General features: G+C 44.0%; 1 protein-coding gene across 3 annotated transcripts; it reads right to left on the bottom strand.

The window, feature by feature from the left end:
- Window positions 1-1,158: 1,158 nt before the first annotated feature.
- LOC143286694 (uncharacterized) lies at window positions 1,159-17,996 on the bottom strand. 3 transcript variants are annotated; one of them, XM_076594360.1, is made up of 12 exons: window positions 17,862-17,996; window positions 17,063-17,124; window positions 16,020-16,179; window positions 15,430-15,578; window positions 13,011-13,190; window positions 11,816-11,930; window positions 9,497-9,689; window positions 7,552-7,740; window positions 6,927-7,087; window positions 4,417-4,592; window positions 2,324-2,875; window positions 1,159-1,560 (listed from the first exon to the last, which is right to left on the bottom strand). In XM_076594360.1, the coding sequence occupies exons 2-12, from the start codon at window positions 17,095-17,097 to the stop codon at window positions 1,365-1,367; spliced, it is 2,106 nt and encodes a 701-aa protein (XP_076450475.1). In that variant the 5' UTR covers window positions 17,098-17,124; window positions 17,862-17,996; the 3' UTR covers window positions 1,159-1,364. The 3 variants fall into 3 exon arrangements, with proteins under 3 accessions (XP_076450475.1, XP_076450476.1, XP_076450474.1); XM_076594361.1 differs by having other exon boundaries at window positions 4,441-4,592; window positions 17,063-17,127; window positions 17,862-17,978; XM_076594359.1 differs by having other exon boundaries at window positions 17,063-17,127; window positions 17,862-17,978.
- Window positions 17,997-20,180: the final 2,184 nt, after the last annotated feature.

The following is a 20,180-nucleotide window of genomic DNA, read 5'->3' on the forward strand; positions in this document are numbered from 1 at the left end:
CTATCTTCATCATCCACATACTAACTGAAAGCCTGATTGAAACTAATTTTCTGGATGATCTGAAAACTAAAATCTCAAAGGTTTCACACAGACTGTAGGCATTACCAGTATGTTTCTGAATATTTACAAATGTTAAACCTTCACACGTCAAACTCCAAGTCACTGGATAATGGAACAGTTCATTTGACGCTTGTGGGGAACTGAAGCACGTCTATCTTTAGGCCATGACAAAAACAAAACAAAGGACACTCTGAAGTATTCAAACTTTCTTTGTAGTCAATCAGTTACTCCAAGGGTCATGTCCCTGATGTAAACATCACACCCCTTTGGAATGGCTGCAAAACCAGTTTGATGATCACAGTTCAAGACCCAAGCACCGCTCAGACACCGGCAGAAATCTATCTTCAGTGGCGCCTGAGCTCTGCTTCAGTGTAAGGGACGTCTACCAGAACTACACACTCGGTGAACCACTGGAACAAAAACACACATTGCCCTTAAATGTGCTATGTGTTTCTGTCAAATGCAAGCAACCAATGACTCATTTAAAGACGTCTATGGAAACAGATCATACTCACAGAATACTGACCACTCACCCAAGTCAACCCAACATGTGCACAGTTGGCACATGCATTTCTTCCATCTCGTTTGGGATGTAAATGCTGTGTAGTGGTTCGAAGATGGTTGTGAAAGTCCTGAGATAGTCCGCACAGTCAAATGGGTATGAAGCAACATGACTTGATGCCCCAGTGAACATCTGTGAATTTCATGAGGCAATGGATAAAGACCCTGTGAAGGAACTAGACAGGATGAAAAAAAAGGAAAAATAATGCCACTGAAAAGAAAAGAAAAAAACGAAGAAAAAAAAAGAGGACTTATACAAAAAGCTTCCTGTGTACACATGTGTCCCAGGTGGTGGAAGATGGGGTTCAAGCTGGTTTCCCTATGAGGGAAACGCTGACAAGCCAACAGTCAGCAGCAGAAGAGAGGGCACAGTAAGACAGCAGGATTCTGTTGTCACTGATGACAGAAAGGCACAGCAACTGGCCCTTGGTGGACACACAGTGCACACTCATCATCTCTGTTCGGTGGAGAAACCTGTTGATGGCCTATGCTCCACAGGAGCGAAGGGCCTAAGTAAGCAAGTAAGTACACACACACACACACACACACACACACACAAAAGATCACACATACAAGATCATACACACAGATAAAATAATCACACACGCCCATGCACTCACACACACACCTACACACACACACAAGATTGCACATACACTCTCACACACACAAAGACACAAGATCACACACACACACACACACACACACACACCGCTCCCACCCCCACACCCACACAGACAACACTATGATCTGAAGAGGGGTGTGTGTCGTGATGGCAGAGTGGCGACCTCGGGCAGTGAGCGTCGTGCCCTGTGCTGACTGGTTGTGGGGGGAAGGGGGGGACGGGGGTGCAGGGAGGGGGCTGGGGGGGCAACCAGTCGGTCCCCAATCTGGGCGTGCTTACTGTGGGAGGAGCCAGGCAGACCGGTGGGACCAATCCTGTCATCACACAGACATCAGGTGTTTTTTTTGGATATCCTCTGATCACAAAGACATGGGGCGTTTCTATGATATCCTCACATCACAAAGACACCCTGCGTTTCTATGATATCCTCACATCACAAAGACACCTTGCGTTTTCTATGATATCCTCACATCACAAAGACACCCTGCGTTTCTATGATATCCTCACATCACAAAGACACCCTGCGTTTTTATGATATCCTCACATCACAAAGACACCTTGCGTTTTCTATGATATCCTCACATCACAAAGACACCCTGCGTTTTTATGATATCCTCACATCACAAAGACATCCTGCGTTTTTATGATATCAACACAAAGACACTGGGCGTTTTCATGCTGTCCTCTCAAACAGAACAGACCTCGATGAAACCCTGTCCTAAAACACCACCACCCCCTCCCCCAACATACTCTTGCATTCATGAAACACATCTCTCAATCTCTGTGTCCTAAAAGAACCAATCAAGAATGCTCACACAATCCTGTTAAGAAAGTACTCTACTGTTACACAGTCCTGCCAGATTCCATCACATGCTCTCGCAGACTGTTGGAATTTCACTCATAAACAAACAAACAAAAATCATCACTTAAACTTCACTGTAAGTCATGAGTGCAGAATTACCCATATTTCTGTAGAAGAATGCCATTTGTCATAGGTACACATGCACACAGACATTGTAGCACACAAACTTCCCCTAACAATGAATGAAGAAGAAACCATCACAAGACGGAACTGACCTGACTCTCCTGGGGCGATCCCTGGGAGATAACTCTGGCATGGGACTGGGCGAGGGCTCCGGCAGCCTGGCGGAGGAAGTGGATGGCACGACGATGCGCCGAAAGCCGGACGGTGGATGACCCCCGCCCCGCACCCCCCGCAGTTCTCTCAGGTGGGAAGAGGGGTCTCCTGCCACAAGCTCCGCCTCCCCTGGGGGGCTGCCGGGCACCGACAGTCTCCTGCAGTCTTTCAGGAAGCCACAGTCCTCGCTCAGACTCCTCTCGACGTCTCTCAGTCTCGGGGAGCTGGGTCTGCCGGAAAACAGATTCTGTCGGTGCTCTTGGTCAGGGGAGAGCACTGGAGGGTGGACACACCCCTCCCTGGAGCTGTGAGAGGCTGTACGACGCTGACTACTGGTCGGACGACTTGCTGAGTCGTGGCCGTGTGGGATGGCACGGTCAGCCACATCTGTGTCCTCTGTGGGGGAGAGGTTCAAACCTTCGTCCTCCTCCTCCCTGCCCTCTATCCGCAGTACCTGTGCGGCCTTGGATTCTCGGATCTTCACCAAGCGCCTGGAGGTGGAGGTAAAACAGGTGTCAGTGGTTTGGTTGAAACCAAATGGAATTAACGAGTAATTGTGTGTGTGTGTGTGTGTGTGTGTGTGTGTGTTTGTGTGTGGCTGTGGCTGTGTGTGTGTGGCTGTGTGTGTGTGTGTGTTTCTCTCTCTCTCTCTCTCTCTCTCTCTGTGTACTGAATTGACACATTCACAAACTGGCTGTTTGTGAAGACTTGCTCTTGATCCTAACCATTTCCAACTTAATTCTATGTATAAAAACATGTGTTGAAGTATCATGCTAATTATAAAATCATTATATTTTTTAAACTGATTATCTTTTTCTTGTGTTTTGGATAGTCAAAACAAAGCTTCAGATGTCTCTATGCTGCATTATGATTTTTTTTAATGTGTGTGTTTGGAAATGGTTGAAAAACACATGAATCACAATGAAACCAAAGGTGCACCATAACACTGGACCACTTTATGTCGAAGTCAATAAGAAAGCCTTTACATATGGCCAGTAAGACCTGCACACATTAAAAAAAAAAAAAAAAAAAAACAAAAAAACCACAAAAACAAAACAAAACTGGGAGTCAGTTTTTTTAAACTGTTTTCTTAATTATTCAGAAGCAACCATTTCCATCAAAAGCATGCTTCATAAACATTTCCTTTTCAAATACAAACTATCTGCCTTATGTAAGGTTGATTCGTTTTTAAATAAAAATTTTCTTTTCAAGTACAAAAACAGTTGTCTTATGTCAGATTAAATGTTAAAGGTCCAACCGTCTTGTACAGCCAACAGGGCAGTGAATTCACACCCAGTGTCCCGGCAAAGGAAAGCGGGACCCAATCCATGTTTTCAACCTAAGCCAAGCCAAGTCAGGTAGCCATTCAGTGGAAGGAGTGAGGAACACAGCACCATGCCAGAACTGGGCCTTGCACCCTGGTCACTGGTGACCACTGGATTACAAGTCTAACCCATTTTACTGTGGGGCCTCTGATGCATGCACACAAGTGAACAAGAGAGGCAAGGCCTTCAAGACTCACTTGTGATAAATTAAATCCCCTAGCATTAATTACAGATTAATTTCCCTTTTTCACTATCTGCACCAAAATGTTTGCAAAATAAATAAAAATTCCATGCTTAGCAAAAGAAGTTCCTGTTCGGACAAAAAATGATAATAATGACTGCTCTTGTTGTTGTGTCAGAATAAGAGGTCAAAGTGCCAAGTTTAGAGAATACAAAAAATATAAATATAACAGTAAATGCAGTTTGCATATAATTAGGCTTCTTTTTTTATTTTTTTGTGCCCATCCCAGAGGTGCAACATTGTTTTAAACAAGATGACTGGAAAGAACTGAATTTTTCCTATTTTTAAGCCTAATTTGGTGTCAACTGACAAAGTATTTGCAGAGAAAATGTCAATGTTAAAGTTTACCACGGACACACACACACACAGACACAGACACACACACACACAACCGAACACCGGGTTAAAACATAGACTCACTTTGTTTACACAAGTGAGTCAAAAAGGTGAAGGAAGCGTCACCCACTCTTCATGCTCCTTCTTCCAAGACCTCAGCTCCTGAAGGAGATGACTCAGGTCCCTGTCCTCCACAGGACCTTCGCCCTCCCTCTCTTCCTCCTCCTCTCCTCCTCCTTCCTCCTCCTCCTCTTTCCTCCCGGCACTGGGCACTGGTCGCAGATCAAGCAGGGAGGGTCCACGGGCCTGCAGCAGTGCATCACGGTGATCCATGAGTTGTCAACACACACAGTTCATCACAGTCATCCATGAGTTGTCAACACACACAGTTCATCACAGTGATCCATGAGTTGTCAACACACACAGTTCATCACAGTGATCCATGAGTTGTCAACACACACAGTTCATCACAGTCATCCATGAGTTGTCAACACACACAGTTCATCACAGTGATCCATGTCAACACACACAGTTCATCACAGTGATCCATGAGTTGTCAACACACACAGTTCATCACGGTGATCCATGAGTTGTCAACACACACAGTTCATCACGGTGATCCATGAGTTGTCAACACACACAATTCATCACGGTGATCCATGAGTTGTCAACACACAGAGTTCATCACAGTCATCCATGAGTTGTCAACACACACAGTGCATCACGGTGATCCATGAGTTGTCAACACACACAGTTCATCACAGTGATCCATGACTTGTCAACACACACAGTTCATCACAGTCATCCATGACTTGTCAACACACACAGTTCATCACAGTCATCCATGAGTTGTCAACACACACAGTTCATCACAGTGATCCATGACTTGTCAACACACACAGTTCATCACAGTCATCCATGAGTTGTCAACACACACACACAGTTCATCACAGTCATCCATGAGTTGTCGACACACACACACAGTTCATCACAGTGATCCATGAGTTGTCAACACACAGAGTTCATCACAGTCATCCATGAGTTGTCAACACACACAGTTCATCACAGTGATCCATGAGTTGTCAACACACACAGTTCATCACAGTCATCCATGAGTTGTCAACACACACAGTTCATCACAGTCATCCATGAGTTGTCAACACACACAGTTCATCACAGTGATCCATGTCAACACACACAGTTCATCACAGTGATCCATGAGTTGTCAACACACACAGTTCATCACAGTCATCCATGAGTTGTCAACACACAAAGTTCATCACAATCATCCATGTCAAACACACAGTTCATCACAATCATCCATGAGTTGTCAACACACACAGTTCATCACAGTCATCCATGAGCTGTCAACACACAAAGTTCATTACAATCATCCATGTCAAACACACAGTTCGTCACAGTCATCCATGAGCTGTCAACACACAAAGTTCATCACAATCATCCATGTCAAACACACAGTTCATCACAATCATCCATGTCAACACACACAGTTCATCACAATCATCCATGTCAACACACACAGGTCATCACAATCATCCATGTCAACACACACAGTTCATCACAGTCATCCATGTCAACACACACAGTTCATCACAATCATCCATGTCAACACACACAGTTCATCACAGTCATCCATGTCAACAGACACAGTTCATCACAATCATCCATGTCAACACACACAGTTCATCACAATCATCCATGTCAACACACACAGTTCATCACAATCATCCATGTCAACACACACAGGTCATCACAATCATCCATGTCAACAAACACAGTTCATCACAATCATCCATGTCAACACACACAGGTCATCACAATCATCCATGTCAACACACACAGTTCATCACAATCATCCATGTCAACACACACAGGTCATCACAATCATCCATGTCAACACACACAGTTCATCACAGTCATCCATGTCAACACACACAGGTCATCACAATCATCCATGATATTTCCCATAACGCTATACAAGATATAATAGCCACTCATGGTAATATAACACACACCACACAATATACTATTTCTCATAACACCATCCAATACAATATATGACAGCCACGCATGGCAATAGTTGTCATCACATTTACCCACCATACGATACAATATATAATAGCCATGCAGGGTAATATAACACATAACAACACATGATACACAATTTCCCATAATACCATGCGATACAATATATGACAGCATATAACACATAACAACACACAACACACTATTTCCCATAACACCATAAGATACAATATATGATAGCCATGCAGGGTAATATAACATAACGCCACATTTCCCGTAACACCATACGATACAATATATGATAGCCATGCAGGGTAATATAACACATAACGCCACACAATACACAATTTCCCATAACACCATATGATACAATATATGATAGCCGTGCAGGATAATATAACACATAACGCCACACAATACACAATTTCCCATAACACCATACGATGCAATATATGACAGCCATGCATGGTTATATAGCACATACTATTTCCCATAATGCCACATGATACACTATTTCCCATAATGCCACATGATACACTATTTCCCATAACACCACACGGTACACAGGTCCTATTTCCCATGCCCCACTCCCACCTTTGGTGCCGACGACTGGCCAGCAGCGTGGAAAGATGGAGTGGTGTCCCCCTGCGTAGCAGCCTCTCTGTGGCGCCGAGCCCTGAGCGCCTTGGAGGGGTTTCCACAGATCACCAGACCACAGGTCAGGTCACTGGCCGCTTCCACACCCTCCGCTCCGTCTGAAACACCCGTGAATCACGTCACTTCAGGGTCTGAAACATCAGTGAGTTATGTCACTTCAGGGACTGAAACAGCAGTGTGTCATGTCACTTCAGGGACTGAAACATCAGTGAGTCATGTCACTTCAGGGACTGAAACAGCAGTGAGTCATGTCACTTCAGGGACTGAAACAGCAGTGAGTTATGTCACTTCAGGAACTGAAACAGCAGTGAGTTATGTCACTTCAGGGACTGAAACAGCAGTGAGTCATGTCACTTCAGGGACTGAAACAGCAGTGAGTCACGTCACTTCAGGGTCAGAAACATCAGTGAGTCACATCACTTCAGGGACTGAAACATCAGTGAGTCACGTCACTTCAGGGGCTGAAACATTTATGAGTCACGTCACTTCAGCGATCAAACAGTGTATCCGAAACAACCCACCCCCCATCCACCCCAGCCCCACAGGCCCCATGACCACCCACCACTGCTGGCGGGGCGGGGCTTGGCGCTGTCTGTCCAGGCCGAGCTGGGCCGACCCCCACTGATGGACGCAGGGCGCCGGGTGGCAGAGGTCAAAGGTCGTGCCGCCGACGCCGGCTTGAGGGCAGAGCCTGGTCGGTACGCTGTGGCTGGCGTCAGGGCGGCCGTTGTGGGTCTGCCTGCTGCGGAGACTGCACCCACACAGTCACAAATTCAGGATCAGAATGTTTGTTCAAACATGAGGCCACAGCTCCATCTGAATGGGCTGTCAACTTTCAGCAAAGTACAACATAATGTATTTGGCAGCAAAAAGAAATAGCAATTACAAATACATGCAAACTGTGAGTTGACTATCTAACCTCTCACACAGACACACTCATGTTATGAGGAAACTGCAAAATGACAAACATCTATATAACTATATATAGATCCCCTCTACCCACCTGTCTCAAGAACTCACCACAGTACATTCCCACATAACAACAGATCACCTCAACACACTTGTCTAAAACTCACCACAGCACATTCCCACATAACAACAGATCACCTCAACACACTTGTCTAAAACTCACCACAGCAAATTCCCACATAACAACAGATCACCTCAACACACTTGTCTAAAACTCACCACAGCACATTCCCACATAACAACAGATCACCTCAACACACTTGTCTAAAACTCACTACAGTATATTCCCACATAACAACAGATCACCTCAACACACCTGTCTCAACAACTCACTACAGCACATTCCAACATAACAGATCACCTCAACACACCTGTCTCAACAACTCACTACAGCACATTCCAACATAACAGATCACCTCAACACACCTGTCTCAACAACTCACTACAGCACATTCCAACATAACAACAGATCACCTCAACACACCTGTCTCAACAACTCACTACAGCACATTCCCACATAACAACAGATCACCTCAACACACCCGTCTCAACAACTCACTACAGCACATTCCCACATAACAACAGATCACCTCAACACACCTGTCTCAACAACTCACCACAGCACATTCCCACATAACAGATCACCTCAACACACCTGTCTCAACAACTCACTACAGCACATTCCCACATAACAACAGATCACCTCAACACACCTGTCTCAACAACTCACTACAGCACATTCCCACATAACAACAGATCACCTCAACACACCTGTCTCAACAACTCACCACAGCACATTCCCACATAACAGATCACCTCAACACACCTGTCTCAACAACTCACCACAGCACATTCCCACATAACAGATCACCTCAACACACCTGTCTCAACAACTCACCACAGCACATTCCCACATAACAACAGATCACCTCAACACACTTGTCTCAACAACTCACTACAGCACATTCCCACATAACAACAGATCACCTCAACACACCTGTCTCAACAACTCACCACAGCACATTCCCACATAACAACAGATCACCTCAACACACCTGTCTCAACAACTCACCACAGCACATTCCCACATAACAGATCACCTCAACACACTTGTCTAAAACTCACCACAGCACATTCCCACATAACAACAGATCACCTCAACACACCTGTCTCAACAACTCACCACAGCACATTCCCACATAACAACAGATCACCTCAACACACCTGTCCATTCAATTCAGTTTAAAATACTTTACTGTCAGCTTCAACCAAAACAGAAAAATTTTCTTTCGGCTCACTCCAAATGCCCACCAGCAAATATCAAAGAGAAAAACAAGTAGCTGACCACCCTTCCCTGATCACCACGCACACATGAGTTATTATGTAAAAAGAAACACATTTCAGGTAAGATAATATTACATTTTAAGATAAAGTAAAAACATCTGTGTTTCTCTCTGTTTGTTCGTGTGTGCTTGTGTGTGTATGTGTGCGTGTGCACACGCGCATGTGCTTGCGTGTGTGTGCATTTCAACCCTCACCTGTCTCACTCTCGTTCTCCAAGGACTCAATCAGCAAGGCATCGCCCTGAAGCTCCTCCAGAAAAGCCCAGTCAGCATCAAAGATGTTGTGTGGGGACGACGCTCCAGAGTCCACACCGGTCAGGGGTTTGTCGTCCAGCGTCGCCAGGCCTGTCAACATTCTCTTCACTGCCTGCCGGTAGTCGTAGTTGTCCTGCCCAGCACCACAAATTGCATGCTTCCTTCTTCTTCTTCTTCTGCGTTCACTCGTATGCACACGAGTGGGCTTTTACGTGTATGACCGTTTTTACCCCGCCATGAAGGCAGCCATACTCCGTTTTCGGGGGTGTGCATGCTGGGTATGTACTTGTTTCCATAACCCACCAAACGCTGACATGGATTACAGGATCTTTAACGTGCGTATTTGATCTTCTGCTTGCATATACACACGAAGGGGGTTCAGGCACTAGCAGGTCTGCACATATGTTGACCTGGGAGATCGTAAAAATCTCCACCCTTTACCCACCAGGCGCCGTCACTGTGATTCGAACCCGGGACCCTCAGATTGACAGTCCAACGCTTTAACCACTCGGCTATTGCGCCCGTCAAGCATGCTTCCTAATCAGGTCTCCCCCGCAGATCAAAGTTCAGATAATATTTCAAAGCTACAAAAATGGAAAGCAGAGCTACAGAGGCTGGGATCCAGCTGGAGGGATGCAGAAAGGACAGAGTTGAGTTCGGTGGAGAAACGTCGTTGATGGCCTATGCTCCACAGGGAGCGAAGGGCCTGAGTAAGTAAGTACAAAAATGAAAAGAGAACAAAAAAACATCAACAACACAACACAACAACAACATCTCTTGTGTCTGTCTCTATGAAAACTCAAGACAGTGCATGAAACGTTATTCTGTACATTAGCCCATGACGTGAAAAATAAGAAAACAGCAAGCTTCATGTGTGTGCTAACAGAACTCATGTACACAATCTTTTGCACAAGAAAAGATTAGCTGCAGTGACATTATAACAATCAAACAGAACTCATGTACACAATCTTCTGCACAAGAAAAGATTAGCTGCAGTGACATTATAACAATCAAACAGAACTCATGTACACAATCTTCTGCACATGAAAAGATCAGCTGTAGTGATATTATAACAATCAAACAGAACTCATGTACACAATCTTCTGCACATGAAAAGATCAGCTGCACTGACATTATAACAATCAAACAGAACTCATGTACACAATCTTCTGCACAAGAAAAGATTAGCTGCAGTGACATTATAACAATCAAACAAACCTACAGAAACCCAAACAAGCCTAAAAAAAAGTTTATTAGACAACACAAGTAAACAGTCATCTGAAAAATAACAGAAACTTAAGTCAGCGAATAGTTTTTTATTACAAGAATTACATACAACAAATTTTGATCACTTTCTTCTTTTCCACTTTTTTTCTGAGAAGATTATAAAACTGTTTGAAACAAGCAGCAATCGTATACATTTGTATCATCACAACTGCAGTCTAGTTCTCAACATGCTGTCACTGTTTTGTGCCAATATTTGTCTGGAATGAAGAAAAAATGATTCTGTTATGAATACCATCTATTGACTGATGAAAAGATTTACATCTGAAGTCAGCTTAAAGTGCATGGGTCTTGCAAAATTAAACTCCAGCAAAGCGAGCTCTTGAAATCTCACTGTAAGGGCTCACTGTGATCAATAAAGGACTCTGTGTACGGCATAAATGCCACAAAAAGGACAGTTTGTGTGTGTGTGTGTGTGTATGTGTGTGTGTGTGTGTGTGTGTGTGTGTGTGTGTGTGTGTGTGTGTGTGTGTGTGTGTGTGTGTTCAAGTGTGTGTGTGTGTGTGTGTTCGAGTGTGTGTGTGTGTGTGTTCAAGTGTGTTTGTGTATGTGAGTGCATGTGTGTTCAAGTGTGTGTATATGTGTGTATGAGTATATGTCTGTGTGTGTTTGAGTGCCTGCATATGTGCACATGCATGACAAAATAAGTTTCCTCAAAGCTAATCAATCAATAAATCAATCAACAAACAAACAAGCAAGCAAGGTAATATATATATATATATATATATATATATAGAGAGAGAGAGAGAGAGAGAGAGAGAGAGACAGACAGACAGACAGACAGAGAGAGTGACAGAAAGACAGAGAGACACAGAGAGAAACATATACATCTCTCTCTCTCTCTCTCTCTCTCTCTATATATATATATATATATATACACACACACACACACACCTACATCTACATGTGAACAAATATTCCATCAGGCCATACAAGATGACCACCCCACACACCCTTCCCCCCACACAGACACACCTGCATGCTGTCAGGACGTGGGGCCACACACACAGGGTTTCCCTCCAGCGTCAGATGCTGCAGTTTACAGCACAGTGCCAGGCACTCCAGCTGATCTATGTCATCCACATTGTTCCTGACACACACACACACACATACACACACATGCATGCGCACACACACGCACGCACACACACACATACACACACACACACACAGAGCACCATTACATATCTCCGAATGTAATCACAGAATATTAATGTATTCATACAAATAATACAGAATCCATTTACTATTATACATCACACACAACCTAGAATTAAAGCATCATAATTCATATACACCTACAATTTCACTTCAGACCACAAAATAAACACCTACAATTTCACTTCAGACCACAAAGTCGTATCTTGATTTCTGATAACATCCATATCAACTTTGTTTATCGTTATCTATATGAAAGCAACTTGTACATATCTGCTAAAATATGTTCCATTGTTCAGTATCTGTGTCGTCACACTTAAAACACAATGTTTTTAGCATATAAACCTTCTTTTGCCAGAATAAAATATGTGTTCTATTTCGATGTGCTCAAGAACGATCATGATTTCATGTGCTGTTGTGCACACATGAAAATGATGGTGTAAGTATCAGTGAACAGGTCTCACTTGAAGACAGTTAATCCAGCAATACCTGGCAAAGGACAAACCACACCTGCGACACCACTATCACCACCACCCCCACCACACCATCACCCCCACCTCGACCACCATTCCCCCCACCCCTCCCCCCCACCCTGACCACCATTCCCCCCACCCCACCACCACCCTGACCACCATTCCCCCCCCCCCCCCACCACCCCGACCACCATTCCCCCCACCCCACCACCACCCGACCACCATTCCCCCCACCCCACCACCACCCCGACCACCATTCCCCCCCCCCCCTGACCACCATTCCCCCCACCCCGACCACCATTCCCCCCACCCCACCACCACCCCGACCACCATTCCCCCCACCCCCACACCACCCCAACCACCATTCCCCCCACCCCACCACCACCCCAATCACCATTCCCCCACACACACCACCACAACCATAATTCCCCCCCTTCCACACTACCCTGACCACCATTCCCTCCCCCCCCAACCACCCCAACCACCATTCCCCCCCCCACCTCCCCTACACCACCATCCCCACCAGCACACCACCTCACCCCTCCAGGTCCAGGCTGTGCAGGAGGTCCAGCAGACTGAGCGGGGCCAGGTCATGGATGTCGTTGTAGGCCAGGTACAGCTCCCTCAGCCTGCCCATGGAGCACACCCCGTCCAGCTCCTGAAGGGAGCAGCCCCGCATCCACAGCACCTCCACACTCTGCAGGGAGGACCCCAGGTCCCTGAGGGACACACAGCACACTGAGGGTGAGGGTCTGTGCACACACATCACAGTGCAGCACAGTGATAGAGGTCGGTGATGGTGTGTGTACACACATCACAGTACAGCACAGTGATAGAGGTCAGTGATGGTGTGTGTACACACATCACAGTACAGCACAGTGATTGAGGTTGGTGATGGTGTGTGTACACACATCACAGTACAGCACAGTGATATAGGTCGGTGATGGTGTGTGTACACACATCACAGTGCAGCACAGTGATATAGATCGGTGATGGTGTGTGTACACACATCACAGTACAGCACAGTGACAGAGGTCGGTGATGGTGTGTGTACACACATCACAGTGCAGCACAGTGATTGAGGTTGGTGATGGTGTGTGTACACACATCACAGTACAGCACAGTGATAGAGGTCGGTGATGGTGTGTGTACACACATCACAGTGCAGCACAGTGATATAGATCAGTGATGGTGTGTGTACACACATCACAGTACAGCACAGTGATATAGGTCGGTGATGGTGTGTGTACACACATCACAGTGCAGCACAGTGATATAGGTCGGTGATGGTGTGTGTACACACATCACAGTACAGCACAGTGATATAGGTCAGTGATGGTGTGAATACACACATCACAGTACAGCACAGTGATACAGGTCGGTGATGGTGTGTGTACACACATCACAGTACAGCACAGTGATACAGGTTGGTGATGGTGTGTGTACACACATCACAGTACAGCACAGTGATATAGGTCGGTGATGGTGTGTGTACACACATCACAGTACAGCAGTGATATAGGTCGGTGATAGTGTGTGTACACACATCACAGTACAGCACAGTGATATAGGTCGGTGATGGTGTGTGTACACACATCACAGTACAGCACAGTGATATAGGTCGGTGATGGTGTGTGTACACACATCACAGTACAGCACAGTGATATAGGTCGGTGATGGTGTGTGTACACACATCACAGTACAGCACAGTGATACAGGTTGGTGATGGTGTGTGTACACACATCACAGTACAGCACAGTGATACAGGTCAGTGATGGTGTGTGTACACACATCACAGTACAGCACAGTGATACAGGTCGGTGATGGTGTGTGTACACACATCACAGTACATCACAGTGATATAGGTCGGTGATGGTATGTGTACACACATCACAGTACAGCACAGTGATATAGGTTGGTGATGGTGTGTGTACACACATCACAGTACAGCACAGTGATATAGGTCGGTGATGGTGTGTGTACACACATCACAGTAAAGCACAGTGATATAGGTCGGTGATGGTGTGTGTACACACATCACAGTACAGCACAGTGATATAGGTCGGTGATGGTGTGTGTACACACATCAGAGTACAGCACAGTGATATAGGTCGGTGATGGTGTGTGTACACACATCACAATACAGCACAGGGATTAAGTCTGTGATGGTGTCTGAATAACACACAACACAGTGATGGGTCTGGGATGGTCCCTGCACACATGCACACACACACACACACACACACACACCGACTGATCAGCACTGCTCTCAGAAGACTGAACACTGTGACAGGGATGCTGTGGCTCCCTGCTCACACAGCATGACACAGGGATGCTGTGGCTCACATAGCATGACACAGGGATGCTGTGGCTCACACAGCATGACACGGATGCTGTGGCTCACATAGCATGACACAGGGATGCTGTGGCTCACATAGCATGACACAGGGATGCTGTGGCTCCCTGCTCACATAGCATGACACGATCATAAAGCAGTTCACATGTAAACTGTTCTCAAAACAAAGGTAAATAAAAAATTAAAAAATCACTGTGTTCTGATTGCCAGGCATAACTAAACAGTGCAGCACCTTAATTTCTGGACACAACACACACTTCCCTCAGGCACAGCTTCATTTTCTTGATCTCCTTCAGATATTCATTTGCTTATTCATTCACCTTGTTTTATTTCATTTTATTTTATTTTCCCTCAAAGCCTAAGTGCAATGGGTTATGATGCTGGTCAGGCATCTGCCTAGCAGATGTGGTGTAGCACACATGGATTTCTCCAAACACATTGACGCATCCTTGAGCAACTGAACTTCAGATGATAAAGCAGTGCTAAATCCATTCATGAACCAGACCATGGCCACCGGCAGTGGGGTACTCAGAATGAGTGGTGTGGGAGTAATGGCACTGGAACAGTGCAGATGATGGGGCAGCAAAACACACAGGTCTGACCTGATCTTTGGAACATAGCTGCCCGACAGCTTGAGGATGGTGAGGTTGGGCAGGAGGAGGCCAAAGTTGTTGAGGGAGCTCTGTGAGGTGTCCACCTTCAGCTCCAAGCTGCTCACGTTCTCCAGTCGCTCGCTGCCAGACAGCAGTTGCTGCAATGACATCAATGCTGTTAGGACCATAGGAGACGCACACACATGAACACACTCACTCACGCATACATGCTCGCTCATGGGTGCGCATTCACACACGATCACACACATGCGCACACACACACACACACACAAACCAAACACACATATTTAAGACTTGCATACACACACACAGAGACACACAACATGCACACAATCACACAGAGAGAGACACAAGACCATGAGACAAATATATACATGCGCACATACACACACACTTGCACATAAACGCACAAATGAAAAACATGGAGAGACAGACACAGACACGATCACACAACATGCACACAATCACACAGAGACTCACAAAAACAAGAGACAAACAAAAAATTATGCACACACACATATCACACTCACATCCACCTACACCCCTCCCCCCCCCAACACACACACACACACATTTACCAGCTGGGTGGGTGAGAGACACTGATCCCTCAAGATGGGGGAGTCTTGCAGCAGTATGGGGTCAGGGTTCATGCACGACCCATCACACAGTTCTGTGATTTGTACACCCCGGGCCAAGGCACTCACAGGCCTCTGCATGCCGCAGTCCACCATGGGTATGCTGAAATCAGAAATAATACAACCCACCATGGGTATGCTGAAATCAGAAATAATACAACCCACCATGGGTATGCTGAAATCAGAAATAATACAACCCACCATGGGTATGCTGAAATCAGAAATAATACAACCCACCATGGGTATGCTGAAATCAGAAATAATACAACCCACCATGGGTATGCTGAAATCAGAAATAATACAACCCACCATGGGTATGCTGAAATCAGAAATAATACAACCCACCATGGATATGCTGAAATCAGAAATAATACAACCCACTGTGGGGATGCTGAAATCAGAAGTAGTGGTCTGGACGCTAGTCATTTGGATGAGATGATAAACCGAGGTCCTATGTGCAGCATGCGCAAAGTGCATGTAAAAGAACCCATGGCAACAAAAGGGTTGTCCCTGGCAAAATTATGCAGAAAAATCCACTTCGATATGAAAACAAACAAATTTTTTTTTTTCAAAAGGGTTACGCTCTCATTGTAGTAACGCACTCTCCCTGAGGAGAACAGCCCAAATTTCACACAGAGAAATCTATGTGACAAAAAAGAGTACTACAGTCCAATACAAAACAAACAGTATATTTTCTGCATGAAAGCCTGCAAAGGCTGTAAACCTAACAGGGATGAATGGGTCAATACATGAAAAGTACACAATTAAAATGTGCAATATAAATATGCAATCATAGCATCTTAATCAGAACAATTTCAGTTTAGAATGATCAACTGAGCAGGCAAGGGAGATTGAAGAACAGGGGAAAAGAAACAAACAAATAAACAGAAAAATACACATTGTAATATGTATTACTGTTTTAGACAGCAAAATATACCAAAAGAACTACATTTTGTACTATATTACATATATTTTTTTAAACTCACCTCTGTGACTGTGGTCTCTCATATGCAACTGCCATTTGCAAGATTCTTGACAACTCACAAAACTGCTGAAACATGCCATAAACAAGTAGCTGACATATATATATATATATATATATATATATATATATACACATACATACACACATATATATATATATATACACACACACACACACATTTGCATGTGTACACATGCACGCACACATGCATACAAAGTGACAAATCTCTCTCTTATTCTCACACACACACTCTCTCTCCCTCACTATCTCTCTATCAACATGCACGCACACACACACACACACACAGTGACACACACACATGGAGTGACAAAGGCAACAACCACCACGAGAAGAACAACAAAAACATAAAACAGAAAGAGTGGCTCTTTCATTGCTACTGACTGTCTTTGCAGACAATGTCGACTGCTGATGGGAGTTAGTGGAAAAGATTCTGCCAGAGTGGTGTCATCACTCAAATTCCTTTTTTTTTTTTTTTTATATAAATTACTCATAGAACTAGCTACTTCTGCAACTGTGAACTTATGAATAACAACAATACGTTTATGATTTTACCTACACGGTTTTCTGTTTAATATTCATACTGTGTGTCAAAGTATGCTCGAAACTTGAAAACGGGTAAAAGAACATCACTTTTAAGGTTCACGTTGATGACTTCCTCAGACCAATGATGGCAATGTCTTTAAGCTTCCATGACAACAGACGGAAAACTTGGCATTTACATTAAAACAGTTGCATACCGATGTCTTTGACCTCAAAATAACACTGTTTTGACTACCCACCTTATGTCTTACTCATCGTAACAATAGCAGAAAACAGGAACCATTGCTTTTCTATTTGAAAGATTTGTTTTCACGCTGACTCGCAGTCGGGGTAGACATGTTGGTATTTGACAGTCATGCGCAGTGCCTTATATCCGCCGGAAACGTGCTCAGGCTGAAAAAGAAAAAAAACAAACACCGGATCGGATGCAACACTTTGTTCTCTCTGTCTCTCTCCCTCTCTTTACACACACACACACACACACACACACACACACACAGAGGTATATATATATATATATATATATATATATATATATATTATAGAGAGAGAGAGACCGCCTCCGATGTGTAAGAGACTATCGACAAAACTCATTCCTGCCACGTACCAACCAGGAGAGGAACAATAACTTGACAGAGGCTGCTGTGACATCAGAGACTCTGGACCTATTCAAGTCAAGAGCTAGCAGCCTCCTGCAGTAAAGATTTTTGTTTGTTTGTTTGTTTTTTGCGTCAACCGCCTAAAAGTGTCAGAATAATCAATCTGATGATTGTGGACGCTCGACAGATGAAGATGAAGAGAGAGTAGTAGATTCATCGACAAGTCGATGTTGGTTACCCATCCAGAAGAAAAAAAGAAGAAGAGAGAGAGCACTGAACACTGGAAATTTTAGTGTCATTAGCCGAAAAGCTCTAGTGACATACTAGGTACTAATCGGAACAAAATGGTGCCAAAACAGATAAAATGGAACAGAAAGGAAAAAAAAACCAAACAATTGAAACAAACAAGAGATTTGCGACACTTTGGCACTTTGTCATTAGCTTGAAGTACATATGTGACAGCTAGGGTTGTAATGTGCTTTAGTTGTTTTTTTTCAGTCGTTCGATCGTCTCCAAGCGAAGTTTGGACAGTACACTGACAGAAAACAAAGTTCATAATTTACAAATCATATAATAAATATCCGGCCGGCTACGCATGTAACAGTGATCGACACACATCATATCAATATAAACATGAAAGTACATATAAATCCTGAACTAATAACTATTTATGCCTCAACATAAAAACTCGTCATATCAATACGAACAAAGAAAACAAAGGTCATGTAAATCATATAATAAATATTTACGCATATAAGAGAGAGAGAGAGAGAGAGAGAGAGAGGAAGGGGAGGGCGAGGGGGTGTGGGGGTGGGGGGCTGGGAATGTATTTTCCAACACAGTTCAGTTTAAATAAACGTGGTCAAAAATGTACAGAAAAGGGGTTATCGATAGTTTGCTGGGGCCAATGAACAAGTTGAAATCTGATGACATGACTCTGTTCTGGAAATTGTTTCATACTCGAATCGAGCCGATGTTAACGTATGCAACAGAAATTTATGCCGGGTTTGTTAAATGACGGCTTTCATGGAAAGAACTGACACATAAACAACAACAACAAACAAATATGTGCAATAAAATCGTACCACGAAAGTTTCCATGCAAGCTTCTAATAAAATGGCTTTAAATTGCGTTTAAACAGGTCGTAAATCTGCGTACATAAGACCTTGTGATAATTCACCAGATATTGGTCAGTTCATGGCTTCTTAATGTACCCATGACCAGATTATAGTTAGACAGGCATAAAAATTGTTAGTGTTGCAATGCGAAACAGGCAGACAGTGGAATTATAGGTCTCTCTCAGTGGTGACTAAGTAAGTACTGACGGAAAATGCATGGCTTTGGTTCAGCTTGCCTCAGTAAACTGAAGAGGGGGTAATGAAGCTCAGTTCATTTCTGAATGTAAAGATCCTCAAGTTCATCAGTAGCGATAGACACAACTGGCACGCCGTATGTATGTATGTATGTATGTAAGTATGTAAACACACACACACACACACACACATATATATATATGTATATATATATATATATATATATATATATATATATATATATATATATATATATGTGTGTGTGTGTGTGTGTGTGTGTGTGTGTGTAGGATTATATGTGTACATAATCCACTGATCTAAAAATAGGCCTTTCATTTCCAATTTAACTGACCCTGTGACCAATAACCCATGACCTAGTTATGACATCAGAGTCACTCCAATGAAGATCTGGTCCTCAGCAGTGAACAGGGCTGACAAATTATTATGTTGAGGCCAAATCTATCTGCAGATGGTCTAAAAAAAACCATTAAGAAGGAATTATTGTCGATATCAGCTGTTTTTTGCCACTTTACTGAAGCCGGCGGCACATTATTAACAAAATGCAAACCAATTACGGTGCCACAAACACAGTTTAAGCTTCTTCTTTTTTTAATTGTCAGTTGATGTTATCATCATTTTTAATTTG

Source organism: Babylonia areolata, chromosome 10 (assembly GCF_041734735.1).
Source record: "Babylonia areolata isolate BAREFJ2019XMU chromosome 10, ASM4173473v1, whole genome shotgun sequence".
Taxonomy (NCBI): Eukaryota; Metazoa; Mollusca; class Gastropoda; order Neogastropoda; family Buccinidae; genus Babylonia; species Babylonia areolata.

Excerpts from the sequence above, each read along its gene's own strand:
- LOC143286694 (XM_076594360.1), bottom strand. The coding sequence starts at position 17,097 with ATGGCAGTTGCATATGAGAGACCACAGTCACAGAG. Across the intron at positions 11,931-13,010 it reads CACAGCCTGGACCTGGAGGG|GAACAATGTGGATGACATAG; the intron begins GTGAGGTGGTGT and ends TGTGTGTGTCAG. Across the intron at positions 1,561-2,323 it reads GATCGCCCCAGGAGAGTCAG|GATTGGTCCCACCGGTCTGC; the intron begins GTCAGTTCCGTC and ends GTGTGATGACAG.